General features: G+C 39.0%; 1 protein-coding gene across 3 annotated transcripts in view; it reads left to right on the top strand.

Annotated features, from left to right (window-relative positions):
• Positions 1-18,075, top strand: part of KATNAL2 (katanin catalytic subunit A1 like 2) — an 829,719-nt gene that overhangs the window by 588,960 nt on the left and 222,684 nt on the right. For all 3 annotated transcript variants that reach the window (XM_044081877.1, XM_044081869.1, XM_044081884.1), the window contains one exon: positions 15,716-15,826. In XM_044081877.1, the coding sequence (XP_043937812.1) occupies positions 15,716-15,826 (111 nt within the window). The remainder of the gene's footprint in view (positions 1-15,715; positions 15,827-18,075) is intronic.

The raw sequence follows: 18,075 nt of genomic DNA, 5'->3' as shown, positions 1-18,075 counted from the left end.
AGGGAGGAACTTGAGAGTTGGATCTGTGAGTCTAGGGAAAGTGGCCGAGCCTGATCCGAGATCCATAAGTTGAGGAAGAATGAAAATGGACAGCAGAGATGCATTGTTATGGTGAGTACATAACTTTTGTTTAATATATGCATGAGTAAGACAATTTGTTTGTGTCTTTCGGCTTTTCCCGGTTAGGGGTCGCCACAGCGGAACTCCGGTCCACTAATGATTGGTAGTTGATTTTTACGTGCCGAGTTACCAGCTCTGATGCACAACCTTCAACGAAGGTACGCCCATTCACGCATGTCTCCACGCAGAAGACGCTCTAGCTAAGAATCGAACTGGACAGCGACTTACTGTGAGGCGACAACGCCACCGCAGCACCACCACCACGGGTATATGCATGAGTAAGACAATATGAGTATAAAAATGTATATGCAATAGTTACAGTAATGCAGCAGTGTATACTGTTGTAGTTAAAGTTATTATTAATTCAAGGGTCTTTAGAATAGTGTTAGTTATTTAAGTAATTAGTTGTGAAGTAATAGTATTTGAGAATGATCAGTATATTAACTGAAAGGTGTGGGAATAGAGATATTAAAGAGAAAGATTAGTAGTAATATTTTAAGAAGAAGAGTACAAATAAAACCATATTCAGGTACAAATAATACAAACAGTAGATACGTAGTTGGTGTTTACAGCTATATTTTTCTTCATTAAACATTTACAGGAAAGTCATATTAGAGATAGCTTTAGTACTTTACAGTAAAGGAACTATGTTATTTGTTCCAGCAGCTGACTTACTCTGCTGCCCTAGTCTTAGTATTCTTCAAGCATTCATGCTGTTCTGCATTTGTAAAGAACAGTTGCAAAAGTGAAGTATTATAACTCTGTATGTCTTCAGCATTATAAAGCAGATTGTTCTTTTAGTTTTGCCCTTTTACAAACTGCTGCTGTAAAATTATTTTCACCATGCCAAGTGTTATACAACCTTCTGTGCCCAAAACATTTGGTATCTGAAACATTAGGATGTCTATCATTAGATCACTGTTGCAGTAAGGTTGACAAATTCGATGTATCCTACCAGAGATACCATGTCTGTCCATTATGCCCAACTTAGGTGCTCCTTCCTTATGGGGGTGTGACAGCCATATCAACATGTTTTCTCATAGATACATCTCTTCATATTCTGAGGTCACACAATTCCTAAAAGACATCCTCGACATCAGGCCACCCAGAAAATCCATTACTCCGACTTGGGATCTGAATTTTGTACTTGAGAAATTAACTTCAACATACTTTGAACCAGCTTCTTCAGCCTCTTTAAAATATTGTACATGGAAAACAGTTATTGTTGCTCTGTACTCTGCTAAAATTGCTTGTCTTCCCCTCCTTTTCTGTTTTTTTTTTTCCTTTTCCACAAGGATAGAATTTCCCTTAGAACTAACCCATCCTTTATGCTTAATGTGGTCACAGAAATAATGTCTCTGAACTAATATTCCTGCATTTTTCTAATCCTCAACATAAAAATGAAAGGATTCAACACTTGCTAGGTATCCACAGACATCTAAGATTTTATTTGCAAGAGAAAAGAAAATTCGAAAATATGATTATTTATTCTTCTCATTTGAAAGTAAAAATCAAGGTTTCCAGAACTCAAAAAAAGCAATTTCCAGATGGATGTCACTTGCCATTTCCTTTTGCTGTTCCTTTCATTGTAAATTCCTCTTACACAGTGTCAAAGCTCATTCTACAAGAGGTATAGCTTCCTTCGGGGACTTTTTCAAAAGGACTAGAATCTAAGTCCCTTTACAGGCAACTGTTAAGTCTTCCTTTACAAAACTGATACTTTTTCCAGAGCCAGCACTGACTTTGCCAGAACCATTCTCCAAGGATTACTGGACTCTAGTTCATTTCCTGTTCTCCCTTCCCACTCTGCATAGAAGCTTTGGGAATTTCTCATTTGTCAGCATTACAACAACAATGATCTAATGATTAGCATAGTACAGATATGTAAGAATTTACAGTAACAATAGATGTTCAAATAGATCACTGTTGCAGAATATGCACCCTCCCTTCATTCTCCTTTTCTTTTCATTTTTCTTTTTGGCTGAGATGGAATTCCCATTTTTGTTTTAATTCCCCATGTATATATAACTTTTTCCAATTTACCATATCAATTTTTAACTACCAGACCCATATGTGGAAATTTATTCTGAGGTGTGCTGACAGTTTGAGGGAATACTCTGCCACACTTACTTCAGAAGGTGGCTCATTTCTGAATCCAATTATTTGTCTTTCCCAAGTATCTAAACATGCTTTGAAGAGAATGTATGATTTTGCACACTGTGTCTAGGGCCAGTGCTGCTGCTGCTACAGTTTTGAAGAGATATGCCTGGGAATGTAACCAAAAATTTGCTGATGAGGTAAAGTCTAAACTTTTAAAATCTACTTTAGATAAGGATGTGTTCTTTGGTCAGTCTACTACTCAGAGTCCTCAAATAAATTGATGAAAGAGTAAACTTCATTCAGGGCGTGTCTATGATTTTTCCAAATATCCCAAATCTTGTGTTGCCATTAAGAAGCAAAAGAAGCAATCCCTGCCACTTTGGGCAAACAGGGAACAAAAAAGATAGGAGGGAAAAAAATGGGTCCTTTAAAAATGATGGTTTAATACTTTAGAATGACTATCATCACCCCCCCCCCCCTTGCTTGTCTCTGTAAATCTATCCCAGAAACTGTCTCTCTGTTCCCCCTTGGCAACATATAGTATCAGACTTTGGGGTGATAACATTGGTTCAGAAGGATTATGGCTGGCAGTGGATACAAATACCTCCCTACAAGGGAATATCTCCCCATCCTCTGAACCAAACAGATTTTATTCTATTGGTTCTTCAGCTATTGCTCTGCCTTGGAGTTATAGAACCAGTGCCCTTAGATAAAAAGGAGAAAAACTTATAGTGCAGAATGTTTCTGGTTCCAAAGGAAGAGCTTTCATGATCAAGTTCTAGATCTTTTTTTTACAGTCTGCTTGCAAAAGTACCAAAATTCAAAATGCTGACCTTCATAGAATGTTACTCTCATCCACCTTTGAATTTTATAGTGATATTAAATTTAAAGGATGCTTATCACATCTCTATAGTCACAGGCTACAAGAAATTTCTCATTCTGTGTGTCTGTCACATTATCAATCCTCTGCATTGCCCGTTAGGTTATCTACAATTCACACAAGACAAGGGGAGTTTGATGCTCTCTAATCTTAAGCAACTTCAAATGACTGCATGGATGATTCAATTCTGATATGGTTTAGGGACCTCTTTCATAAGGAAGTGCAGCAGATACAAAAGGAAGCAAAAAAAATCTGCTACTAGGAAATCTTATTTTGATAAATGGAAAAGATTGTCTAGTTGGTATCAAACCAATAACCAGGACACCATCAGGGATTGTGTACCACTGGTTCTGAAGTATTTGTGTAAGTTACTTTCCTCTGGCTTTTCTTATTCCTCTGTCAATGTACATCTTATGACCATTTCAGCATGTCTGCCTGTGGATCCCACTTTTCTTTTATTTTGGTCACAGTTTCTGAAGAGAATTTTGCATATTAGGCCTATTAGAAAACAGGTGGCTCCTTCCTAGGATCTTATGTTTGTGCTGGAAAATTTAACTATGTTTCCCTTTGAAACATCTCATCAGGCAAAGATGGAGTCCATTACGTGAAAAGACTGTACTCCTTATTGTTCTGATATCTGCAAGAAAAGTATTTGCTTTGCAAACTCTCTTGGTGGGTGAACCCTATCTATTCTTCCATGGAGACAGGGTCACATTAAGAGGAAATCCCTGATTTATGCCCAAAGTTATATCAGAGTTTGCTTTGAATCCAGCCATCACTTTTTCAGTGTTCTATCCAGATCCTCACATGCTCTGGACGTGCATAGGCAGCTCATGTACTCCTTGGTAGAACTACGTTCTTTAGAAAAGCAGATTAGTTATTTATTTCTTATGATGGGACAAATAAGGGACAACCTGTGTCAATAGAGACCACTTCAAGGTGGTTGTCTTCGACCATTTCTTTTTATACCTGCCATGGTAAAGCTATTCCAGGCAGTATCAAGGCATATTCTACTAGAGCCTTGCATCTATAATGGCATACTGGGTAGAGGTGAAATCTAGAAGCATTGTAGAGGCAGCAACTTGATCTTCTGTACATACAAATAAAAAGCATTACAAACTCAATTTCTTCTCCAGATCCAGAACTGGTTTTGCTAGGATCCTTCTCCAGGGGCTTCTGTGTCTTTACTTTTCCCCCTCCCAGGTTCCATAGGCTTTGGTAATCAACCCATATAGCCCAAATGCTACTGAAGACTGAGAATGCTGAACATACCACAACTATGTAAGTTACACTTAACCATAACAGTAGATGTTTAGATTCCTCACTGCTGCAATAGCTGTTTCAACCTGTTATCACCTACTTCTGTATATAGTTGAGATGTAACATTTTTGTTTACTGTTACGTCTTTTAAGGGTTCAGGACGAGTAAGTTGTTTCTCTTTTTGTGGGAAAGTCATGAAGTTTTCTACACTCTGACTGCTGAGTTCCCTCCAAAGGCCTAGCCAATCAGCAGTCAGAGTCTAGGCATGGGAGGCAGCCAGAGCTTTGTGAAGATGGCTGGTTGCTATACCCTAGGCATGCTGCAACCCATATAGCCAAAAGACTACTGCAGCAGTGAGGAATTTGAGCATTTACTGTTATGGTAAGTGCAGCTTACACAAGTTTATTTCCTTCAGCAGGATGTAAGCAGGCATAGCCTGTCATTCATCCTATATCTTGTCCTCTGAAGCCCAAGTTGCTGTCGGATCCCAAGATATCTCTTGTTTTCAAGGACCCAGGACATGGACTTTTCAGAGGAAGACATAAACAGTGCATTGTCTTCACCAGGAGTCACATAAATTGAAACTAGAAGAGTACAGTGGTCATACTCTTGGAGAAAGGAGGTAAGGGGGATATGAGACAATCACCTCAGTGGATTCCACAAAGTCCAAGTGTGTGTTACAGATGCATGAAGAGAACAGGTCATAGTTTGAGGATGCAAGATGAGCAGCTCAGATGAAATGCACAGAAAAAAAATTGTTTTCACTGTTTTTCTGTTGAGGTTATAAGGTCAACATCTATGACTGAGTTTAGGATACCACTGTGTGGACCAAAATACCGAAGCAACAGAAACGGACAACTGAATTCTTTCCCTAGGAAAAAATTTGGTTTTCTGTTGCTTCAGTATTTTCAGCTTTCGCTGAATAGGGGTCAATATTCGAACATTCGAAGTTTTGAAACTTCGATGTTATAATATAGACCCTTGTGAAAGACATAACTGTTACATCTTTGCAGTGTACACCAGAGACCTGCAGTAGGATATTTGTGGCCTGTGCTATTCTGTGCAATATAGTGGTGTGAAAACAGTTACAGAGTGGGAACATTGTAGTAGTGTTGGGCATACCTGTGACAGTAGTGGAGAAGGAGTTAGGTGAGGACTCATTGGAATAATCAACTGTGGCTGTACCACATGAAAAGCAGTGGCAAATACAATACATTGTGACACTGGCACCTGGGGGTGGAGGTAGCCATGACCATTTGTCACAGTAATGATAGTGATGTAGCCACTGGCACATTGTGTGTCATCTGCAAATGCCTAGCTTGTTACTGCCAGCTATGGGTGTGGCCCCTTGCATGGCCAATGTGGGTATCTGCCAGTATCCACATGGAGGCATCAGACGATGTAAATAAAGCCATCACTGATTTCACCAGGTAAATCCATATATCACACATCCTCCACTTGAATGCATTGCAGGATGTCACACAATTCCAGCGGCAGTTGCAGGTCCTCTCTCTGGCCACGGAGCACATTTAACACATTTGACATGATGTGTGCTGTGGATTTCTCTGCCTGGCTGACTGACTTGCAGATGTGCTGATTGGTGCCAAGGTGACACCCCAGCCAGCTATACACCTATCCCTTGCAGTGGCTGAATGCACCTTGCAGGATTTCAGTTCACAGATGCTATATTCTTTGCCTGTGTGGGGCTAACATGGATTGGATGCCCATTGCTAAACACAGGGATACTGGATGTTCATCCTGTCTCTCATGCTGCATCTCTTCTGTGGAGTATGTGTGCATAACCTCCAATATTAGCATTGCTGATGTTGCCACTGTGCCATATCCAGTATGATGTCATTACCATCAGACACAGTTGATGTGCTGACATAACACATGTACAGATCTGTTGTGTTAGAGCCTCTATCAGTGGAACTTTGTGAAAGCTTAAAGATAGTGTATCTGTGGCAGTAGTGGAATACATGTGTCACTTCCACCAGCACTGGCTCACATACTGCTGCATGCTGATAATACGGCTAGCCCATAGACACCTACATATCTTGTGTTGCAGGTGGTCACAGCTGCAGTTCTGATGTGTCTAGCAGATGGATATGCATAAGTATTCTGCGGAGTATAACGCCAACACACAATAGCTGGACACTATACAATGGAACTGGAACTGGGTATTCTAACTAGGTGCTTTCCCCATGGACAGTTGTGCAGTGGGGACTAGCCCAGCTCTCACATCCAAGCAACTGCCTAGTATGTTAAAGTCCCTCCCCTATGCCCCAGACAGGGATACCAGGAAACTCCTCCACTTACACGAGTTACCTCTGTGTTGCTGATCCACTGCCTGTAGTGGACCTGTGCTTGGCAATATCCTGGATTTTGGTCTTGGCATGTAGTATTGTATTGGTGCCCTATGATGCATGTGCACGACTGTCTTGTTGTGGCCTTCCACAGTACTTGTGTTGTGCAAAATTCCTGCCACACTTACTGCTGGAAGGTCTTGTCTGCTTTACCCTTGTCAAGGAGATGTGCATGATATATGTGTATGGCCTGGAGTAACATCTCTGTCTCCACTGTAGTGAATCTTTCCAGCTGTTGCCGTTACTTCAGTCTCATGACAGGGCATACACACCTGTGTGTAGCACAAATAGATTAGTGCTTGTGCATACATGACTGTCCTTGGGAAACACCAGTGTTCTCTTCCCTTTCAACTTGCCTCCTTTTGTTACTCACACACCTGTATGCATCTGTGCTGCCAACAGTCATACCCTGTGCCATTCTTTAGGAAGCAGTCAACATGTTTTCACTGTTTTGCCACATCAGGCAGACTTCATGTGGAGAGACAACTAAACAGGAGGTCTCCTTATTTACCCTGTGGCATGTGTGGTGGTCTGTTTGCAGATGGTACAGTGCTGGCATCCCATTAACAGTATAGTAATCTGACATGCAGCCTGACAAGGTGAGCCTCTGCAATAGTAAGACAGTAACTTGATGTTCCCTTATGCTCTGCACTTTGACATTGAACCCCCCCCAACAGGAGGACAGTAATCTGCTATTCCATTGTACTCTACACCCTGAGAGTGTGACTCCCTCCCTACCAACAAAACAATAAACTGAGTTCCCTTATGCTCTGTTACCCGACAAACTTCATTGCTAGTATCTGATCCAGTTATTTTCATGCACCCTTGTGTGAGTCCTACAGTACTGTGGTTCATTGCCAGATGTATTGTCTGCTATATGTTGATATAAACTCTTATCTAGTTCTTTATTCAAATTCCTTCATTGCTGTTCATAACTTGGTTTCCCACATTGTCAGCTTTTTTTTTTTTTTTTTCGTTTTATCATGCTGCAGTTGGTGATTATGTTAGCAAGGTGATTTAACATAATTACCTTTGAATCAGTGCCATAACACCATACATAATCGATTCCATCTTGGTTTATCATGCTTGTCTGTACCCATTTTCAGACTAGGAGGTGACTGGTACAGCACTCTAGTGCATGGACACTATGTAGCTTGTAGCACTGCCTTCTATCTTATGCTAATGATTTGTTTCATCTTACACCTGAGCTGCCTGATGCTGTACTTCACATGGTATGCTAATGTGCCTGTGCACATTTGGCTATGAGTTTACTCTTCATTCTGACCTGTAGAGTGGACATGATCTATTCTGGATGCTACTTTTAACAGGGATCCTGTCTGGTGCAGCAGGAAAACAAAAATATTTCCATAAATGTTGTGCAGGGACTGTAGGGAGTGCCTGCTATGGGCCTGTGACAGCCCCATGTATAAGGCTGATGCCGGGCACTAACAGTAGTGACAAATGATCAGCAGTGCAGGCACACAGGTACAGTGATCTGCTCTGCCATTGGTAAGCAGAAGTTGTGGAAAGAGAAAAAACATTTTTTCATAAGCAGCTCATCATTGGTTGTTGTTATGCCTTAAAAATGTCTATTTTTTTCCTTCAGTTGGCAAGGATTTACCATACTAAGTACTAGCAAATTCTGCATTTTGCAGTGCTAGAAGACATGGCATTGAAGACTGAGCCCTGTCTGAGGAGGTGGGACAAACTTTTTGGGTAACAGAGCAAGTGCTACAGGCAGAGCTGGATATAGCACAGTGCTCTCTATGTATCTGCCTAGGGCCCTGATTGAGTTGCGGGGCATTTTCAATTACCGAGGAGCAGGAGTGGCTTGTGGTATTTATCTGCTGGATTACAGCCATCTGATTTTATTAGTTTTAAACTATGCTTTTGTTATATATTTTTTCTATTTAAAATAAGACAACGGGCTTCATTCTGTTATTTCTGTTGTCCTCAGAACTTGGCGCTTGCACTGTAATGCAGGTTGAGATATTGCACTACCATGTATGCATGGAGTTCTTTAATCTAAAGGGAGAAAAAAGGTCAATAGGTCTGCTTCTGCAGGAGCTACTTGGTCTGCAAGACACACCAGCAGTAAGCTGTTTCTCATATGCTGTGGCCGCATCAGGTGACTGGTGCCTGGTGCCTGGGACAGCCTGAGATATCCTGACTGAAAAGTGAAATCACTGGCAGAAAGGGAGAACATGCTGTGTAGTAGACAGAGCAAGGCAGAATGTACTTCTTTCGGCTTTTCCCGGTTAGGGGTCACCACAGCAGATTACCTGTCTGCTCATGATTGGCAGTGAAGTTTTACTGTGTTGAGTTGCCAGCCCGGCACCTAACCTTCCACAGAAGGCACACACACACACATGCACAGGGCCAATTTAGAGTTTCCAGTCCACCTACAGCATGTCTTTGGAATGTGGGAGGAAACCGGAGCACCCGGAGGAAACCCATGCGACCACAGGGAGGACATGCAGATTCTGCACAGAAGACACCCCAGCCGAGAGCAAGGCAGCATGAGCATGTGAAAATGTTCAACTCTGCAAGCTAGATCAGAGCCATTTTCTGGATATTTTTTTTTCTGAAAACTGTCCAGCTATCATTTGTTCACCTATTCCTGATTTTGCAGAATATTCCTCATTTTGACTCATATTTATACCCTGTCCTTTGTAAAACCTTTGCTTGTCTGTTAAATCAGTGAGGGTCAGAGGCATAGCTGGTTTAACTAGCACACTGTGCCAGTCCCACGAACTAGTGCCCCACCCCCTCAGCTGCTCAAATGAAGAGCAAAAGAAAAAAAAAGGACTTATGCAAAACTGGAAGATGCCAAATGGCTTGAATAAGGAGTGGAATCAAGCTTGGGAAGCTCCTTTGAGATTGAGTAGGTGGTCCCGATATAAAGACCAGCAAATGAATCTGCTGATTATGTCGTACCTCACACTGATTAGGCTAATGAAGATGCTGAAGTTATGGTGAAGAAGGAGGAGATAATCCCATATGTTTTGGAAACACTGACTCATTATGGCTTACTGGATTTACCAAATTCATTTGTTCAGTTGTAGAAAATGACTTGTAAGCTAGTATTTAATACTGAATAGAAATTATGGATTTTCTGGTTAACCTTGTGACGTCCCCCCTCTGGGCCAGTAATCCAGGAGCCTGAATCCTCACACTGACACAGGTGAGGGACACTCACTTGGAACAAAGATAGATGCATATAGTATTTCCAGATGCAGCTCTCTGCACCAAGCACAATTTCTCTTAAGAGCACAAAGGAAACACACTCATTCCTGGGTCTGGGTTTCCCTCCCTCCCTCCCTGTCTTTCTCTCTCTCTCTCCAGGCCTCCAATAAGAATCCCCACTGGCACAACTATAGAGTTGAGTCCTCATTTGAGTGTCCCAGGCCAGGTCCTCTACCACCCTCTCTGTGAAACCAGTGCTCTGTATCCCTGCTCCAAGTAGCTGATACATACACTCTTTGAGATTTAATTTTCACACACACACACACACACACACACACACACACACACACACACACACACACATACACACACACACACACACACACACACACACCTGGGAAAGGCTAGCACAGATTTACTAGCTATCCCCCTCTGTCCAGGCTACAATGTAGATAATGCCACCAGGATACTCCAAAGCTGGCTACTCTAAGACTTTTACAGTGGTACCCAATTACACTGAGTAAAACTAATACCAATACAAATGGTAGTATTTGACCAATGCACTAAGGCTTTCAGGAGTGGCTACAGTGTCACCAAATAAATATAAATAGTCTCAAAGGTTAAAATATTCTGTAAAAGACCAGCCACAATGAAAGGTTTTAATATATTTAAAAATAAACAGTAAAATGAAAATACTGAATATTTGTGTACAGTAAACACCAGAGTTTCAATCACAGGAAATATTAAAAACAACACATGAATAAATTCACACATATACAATAAAATGCTTTTTAACTAATCTCACTATATTTCCTGACAGATCTAAAGAATTACTATTCCCTGGTTACTTAATAAAGCAATGCATGATAAAGTGGGTGAGTGATCCTTCTATATAGAGTTTCAAAAACAGACTGCACTGAGATTTCTGTCACATCTAGTATTAAAACATCATTTCAGTGCTGGATTATAGAATGACATCACATACATCTGGTTATCTGAATTTTGGTTCCCATACTTACACCCCTTTACTAGAAACTGAACCAGACTTTCGCACATATGTGTCACCATACACACAGATAGAGCTTTGTTAAGATGTGTTATAGCATCTGGAAGCCATAAAACCATTTCAATACTTCTACCCTTCCCAGGTAGCAATTAGTTCACTGCTAAAGACAATGCAGCAGGATTCCCAGTCCTTGTTTCATAGATATTTTGTCTCTGCTGCAATCAGAACTGTAAGATACAATCCTTATGGTCTAAACCAGGTAATTTAATTTCAAACTATTTTTCAAATTTAGCTGGACTGAGATTAAACTCTTCTCTTCCAGTAACCTCTGTTGCAATATCAATTTCAACAGTTACACTGCAGTCTGATATACAGATGCATTTCTTTTTCTGTCCAGCAGGTCCCACTGTTGATACATTTTTTTAACACAAGCAACTTTACAAATACATTTTCAACACAAGCACCTGTAGAAATCAGTTTGACGTACAAATTACATGTAATTCTTTACAAAACTCCAGCTAGCTGCGCTGGCATATGTTACACATCCACTGTCCTACTTCTCCTGGGATAGCTGGCAATACCTCACATTGTCACAAACCCATCCCTTGAATCCCTTTTTACTGCAGGCACTGAGAGTAGGGTGGCTGTTAACTAGTGTAATAAAATTGATGTGTGTGTAAGGGATTAGAAATCCAAAATAGTACTACTCCAAGAAAGTATGGAAAGTATGGAGAATTTCCTCTTTACATACCTTGGTTATAGTCTGTATCCTTGTATGAATGGAAGTAAGAAAATCATTTGTTTCTCTGGAGTGGAATTGCTTGTTTACCATATATAAGGTTTAAGTTTGGTTTGATTAGAACTCTCCTTGTTATCAGAATTTTTCTTCTTATTAGAGAACTTTGATCCCATCTTCAATGTGAGATGAAGTTCATTTGAACTGCCAGAGTATGTTACTTTTTATTTTGATTCATCAAGCCATGTATCTAGTATACATGGTTTTAATCTTTGTTTATTTATAGCATATATCTGCTGTTGTTTTCTGCATTTAGCATAGGGTGTGATTTAAATGTTTTCTTGTTGCATCTCTTTTTTTTTCTCTGCTGTTCCACAATCATTAAAATTTTCATTTAAAATGGCAAATTAATACGTTTTAGCTGATTAATGTCATTGCTTATGGGAGAAAAAGAAACATTATGTGCAATCTATTCCTTTGAAGCCCCTCCCCCCCACACACACATAGATGTATTCATCTGTTGCAGCCACCTTTTTAGTTGTGTATAGTTCAAATATCTGATTATGATTTGATGAAAAAATACACGAATAGTGGCTGCAGTAATATAGTTCAGTCTCTTGCTGTTAGGTACATATAGTGCAACCTGTTGCTTCTGCCATATGAGCATGCACAGCCCCCCCCCCCCCAAACACACACACTCTCTCACAAAGTGAATATGTAAAAAGGCATCAACCGGTTTTCAGCCTGAATTAGTTTTATATTCAACCCAACTGCCTGCCACCTGTATTGTCTGTCTGTTTTTTCATTTCTGCATTGGCTTTCTTACATGTTCTGTTTGCTTTTCTACAATTATGCTCACTTCTAGTGCATGATGAAATGTTATTTTCCTTTTTGGTTGCTAAAGGTCTCACTGACTTCTCAAATCCCCCAAAAAAGAAAACAAAATGGTCACTTCAGGGATCTCATTCTTGTTAGAACCAGATATTTGATTATAGTAAATTATCACAGTGGTACTGCAGGCTAGCTGTTAATCCTTCCCAGCCAAACATGGTGTTTGATATTTAAATTTGTCAATCAAAAAGAAAGTAGATATTAAATAGAGTAATAAGGAAATATTCTTTAGGCTAGCTCCACTAAAATAGAGGGATAAAGCCCTGCTATGAACCAGGCAACCTGTTTGATTAGTGGGTCAGGCATCTGTTAGAGCAGGTGTGGGTAAGATGGTGGTGCCTATCCTGGGGGTGCTGTGGTTGGTTCCCTCCTAGGAGTTGCTGGCCACACTTGCATCAGTAGTAACACCACCTACTGGGAGTAATATGGGTGGTTGCACCCATACATAATTTCCATTAGAAGGCGTTTGTCAAAGTCACAACTGTGGCAGTGGGGGAATTAGGTTCTTTGGACTGTAGAGGTGCAAACTGGCCTACTCCCTAACTCACCTCTAAGGGGATGAAGTGATTAGTCTGTCATTCTTGTTAGGGAATGAATATGCCAAATTCTGTCCTGACAATAAATTGATCTGATTCTTGCCATGCCATGCAGGAATGAGTTGGTCATCTCAAGGCAGGTAAGGAAGCCACTGGTTAGAGTATGTGAAGAGGGGTGAAAAACCTTGTTTATGTGCTTAGACTATTAAAATAATGTACAGTAAATTGAGACAAAATTAATTTATAGACACATTGCATTTTGTTCTGTTTAAAAATGGGAAAAGATGGTAGGACTGTCACAATTTGTAACTCTGAGACTTGTTAATGCAAGATCTGGAATAGTAAAACTGAATTTGGCGGTGATCTCAGGGTTAATGTATGTGTGGGAGTGTAGCCTTCCAGATTGGGAGGTACAGGAGGGCTTGCCCCTGCAAAAAAAGACAACTTTAATAAAGAACAATGATAATCAACATTCACTGTTCTCCTGTATTTTCATATTTTTTGTTCCTAATTCTCAGACTAATAATTGCAAATTTTAGGATTACAATAGGGAGGTAGGTAGAACTACCGTAAAAAAAGTTTTGAGATAGTCACTTTGAGGAAGGAAGCACCCTATGCCTGATACAGGTTGAAGATTTCAAGGGATGGAAAGTATACTTTTTTCCATTTTTGTATTATGTGTATTGTACATAGCTTATTTTAGCCTTCCTGTTTCGAATTTCACAACGCAATTATTGGTTTGGTTTTTAATAAAAAGTGTCCTTATTCATCTTCCCTTTTCTATGTGCCATGGGGTCTTTAACATAACCTAAGCCATTCTTACAGAATTTGTTTGGAATTGAACCCTGATGGCCTGATTTTTTTTTTGTCTTAAATAGACCAGTAGTTTATAGGTTCATAGGTGTATACTAGGCTAATGACCACTGGGGCCTTTATAAGCCTAGCCATGTAACACAAATGTATCCCATGAGTTATTCTACCTTAGAGGTTATTTAAGTGATCTCTGATTATTAGGGCAAAGTTTATTGGCTGCTTCTGTCCATCAGAAACGTAGACACCAGACCAGGAGTGAATTTCCAGTTTTCCATAAACTGGTCCAGGTTACAATTGAATAGGGTTAGGGGAAGGGCTTTGCTTCATATGGATGGGAACCTTGTTACAGAGAATAGGGACTCGTCTTGACCTTTTAAATGCCAATAGGATAATTAAGCAGCCAGCAGGTAGATTGTTTAACAAAGGTGAATAAATACTATGACATTTGTGCCATTTTGTTTGCTTCTACCCACAGCTGTTGATAGTGCAAACAGATGATGTGATATTTTAGTAGAAGATAGCAAAGAAATCAGATGTGTAGCATTTCTGCAAAGTGAGACATGCTGTTAATTTATTAACAGTGGTACTTTTCTAGGATGATATTACTATGATTAATAATACAAAGGATGCTAGTAATCAATAGCTGTGTGAATTATGACTCTAAAGTGAGACATTTTATATAAACATGCCTTGGAAATGTATGAAAGTAAAAGTTAATGTTTTCTGAAAACATACATGCTGTTAGTCACATCTTGGAGGGAAATAAAGATAAGACAAGAACTGACAGCTATTAGTGCAAGTATGAGCACAGGCTTTAATATGTCTTAGCATGGATAACTGTCATTTTATGTTAATTATTGCCTGCGGATGCAGCTATCGATTTCGGACAATTGTTCCTATTAGGAGGGTTAAACTTCATTATATGAAGATGTACATAATTTATGTATGGTGCTAGTCACGTCTCAGGGCTGCATGCTGTTGCTCACCACTGCCAATAGAAATGCTTTTGCCAATAAAGATGCTCAGTCATGACCTTGAATTACCTATGTATTTATTCTGAAGACAAGGACTCTTCAGTCATCTCCTGTTTATGGTAAGTACTTCACATAGCTGTACTTTCTTAGGAGAAAATCATACCTACCTCTCAGTAGCATAACTTTTCTAATGGTTATTTGAAGTACACTTGTAGAGGATTAGTACAACTTGATTTGTAAGCTTATCATTATGTTCTTTATCAACTGATTGATTTTACATGAGTACATGGGTGCTTTGCATACTTGTGCCTAATATGAGACAAAATGTAGAGGCATATCTTCAGCACTGCAGACATAGAACATATTTTCTGATCTGCCTAACTTTCTTCTTATTATATTTAAGAAGACTAGGATAGAATGTGTTTGGCAGTTAGTGCAGAGGACTAAAGCTCTGACTTGTTTGTGAGCTGCTTCCTGTACCAAGGGTGCAGGGTTTGAACCTTCCCCCTTCATGTACCTACTCTGTAACCTTGAACAAGTCACTTAACCAGACGGTGCTTTGGGGCAACTGGGGAGTTTGGGCTAGGATTCTTTATGGTTTCTCGAACTGTGTGCCTAGTAACTAATTATGAACTATGTCCTTGTTTCCCTGAGGACATTAAGTTGCAGGAAAGAAGAATGGTTAGAGATTGTTACTTTGTTGTCTCATCAAAAATGAGTAGAATCAGTACAACAATGCTATAAGTTTTAAGAAAGAAAATCAACACATTTAAAACAGTCATTACATAATGACGTATGTGATTTAACTTGGTCTGATATTCTCAGTCCTGTTAATTTACCATTTCAGTGGTGAACATGAAGGAAGTCGGCGAATGAAGACAGAATTACTAGTACAAATGGACGGGCTTGCCAGATCAGATGATCTTGTTTTTGTTTTAGCAGCTTCCAACCTACCATGGTAAGAGGCTAAGAATACACCACATAATTCATGAAAAAGTTCTTTCATAACCATTTATTTATAAAAAATCCATAATATTATGCTTAAAATTAAAGAAATCTGAATTTGTCTGGCAATTGTGAACATTTTGTTTCGAATGAATTTATCTTTACTGCTGCAACTGTGCAATTTGCCTTACATTATCCTCTGCTTTTAGAAGACAGTCTTAAGATTTTAGCTCTCTTTTATTTATTTTCATTTGTTCCTAACAGAATTCAATGATTTATTAATCCAGGTGATGAATCAAGGATTCACTTGGCTTGCATTTCGCTGTTCTTTGACTTTTTTTTTTTTTTTTTTTTACCAGCATATGTAAATTCTATAGGTGTTTCTATCTTCCTGCTTTATCAGATAAAGTCTTGCATTTCAGAAGTCATCTCTCAGGAAGACAGAACACTGTACTTTTTAGCCTATTTAAAATTTTCCGCAAATACTCAGTCCATTAAAATCTCGTTGCATAAATGAATGAGATCTAGATAGTGTAGTAGACAGTAATCTCTTAACTAGTATATTAACAAGTCTCTGTGGATTGCCAGACTGCTCTGGTGTAGAAGCATTAGTCTTGCCTTGTAAGTACCATTTCTCATTATGCTAATCACTTTAGTAACTTTTCCTTGGAATCTGTCTAACATCTGTTTGTATCATGGCCAAAGAGATAACTCGTGCTGTATTGTACATCTTACAAAAATTGTAAATAAAGTGAGTAACACCTCTGCAGATTTTGAATGTATAAAAGTAATCATGGCACCTACATCCCCCATATGCCTTACTGCTGTTCTGATTTATGAATTCATCAAAATGTTATTTTTCACATATTAAAATTCCTAGATCTTATATATATATATATATATATATATATATATATATATATGTGTGTGTGTGTGTGTGTGTGTGTATATATCTATATATATATATATATATATATATACATATATATATATATATATATGTATGTACAGTGGATATAAAAAGTTTACACACCCCTGTTAAAATGCCAGGTTTTTGTGATATAAAAAAATGAAACCACAATAAATCATTTCAAACCTGTTCCTACCTTTAATGTGACCTATAGCCTGTATAATTCAATTGAAAAACAAGCAAACCTGTTAGGGGGAAAAATATAAAAAATAAAAAACGTACAATAAGCTGGTTGCATAAGTGTGCACACCCTTAAACTAATACTTTGTTGAAGCACCTTTTGATTTAATTACAGTATTCAGTCTTCTTGGGTACGTACACACCTGCCATCAATTAAAAAGACTCTGATTCAGCTGGTAACTGGTGCTCATTTACCTGTTGTTCTTTAACATGTGCCCTCTTTATAGTTCTGGCCATCCAGCAAAAGTTCACAAGGAAATTAATTTATGACATGTTTAAATCTCAGGTTGGCACTTTAATGCAGCAGTTAGTACTCCTGCCTTACCTTGCTTGGTTTTTCAGTTCATTTACCAGTTGGGGTGTCTAATCTGCATGTCCCTGTGACCATGTGAGCTTTCACCGGATGCTCCAGTTTCCTCCTACTTGCCTAAAGATATGCAACAGTGAATTGGTGGTTCTGAAAAGTTCCTATAGATGTCCATGTGCTGTGTATCCTACAGTGATTTGGTATCATGTCCGGTATTGTTTAATTGTTTTATATCCACAGCGTGCTGGCACAAGATGTAGCTTACCATTAACCATGAATGCATTAAGTAGATTTTGAAATGAATAAACAAATATTTAAATCTCCTCGTATCACAATGTTTTGTGAATGTATTGACTGAAAAGGCTTGTATTACTCATAGTCAGTAAAATTGTTCTGTAGTCTATACAGTTCAGTAAGGCACACATCCTTATTTGTCAAGTTGGACAAAGATAGCCACTCCTGTTATTCCCAAGCCGCCTTTTATCTCTGGAAAGCTTTTTTTTTTACTTTGTTGCGTTTCCCCTCTAAGTACTGCTGTCTGTTCTTCAAAACTGTAAAGTAGTTTTAGCATTTTATATCCCTTTTTGGTTGCACACTATTTACACTTCATCAGTCATGTTTCTAGTATAACTGCAATGTTTACAGTGTGGTTCTTAATATGTAAGCTAGCATGCTCCTATTATTTCATAAACTCCTTACATGTGTGAACAGCAGATTTATTTTTATACTGTCTACCACCTTTCCCTTGTCTTGAATTATATAATCAAAGCAAATGTTTTCTCATTTACTGTTCTTTGCATAGATG

Source organism: Protopterus annectens, chromosome 1.part1 (assembly GCF_019279795.1).
Source record: "Protopterus annectens isolate FY-2018-M chromosome 1.part1, PAN1.0, whole genome shotgun sequence".
In the NCBI taxonomy this organism is placed as follows: Eukaryota; Metazoa; Chordata; order Ceratodontiformes; family Protopteridae; genus Protopterus; species Protopterus annectens.
This window is presented reverse-complemented; position numbering and strand designations above follow the sequence as displayed.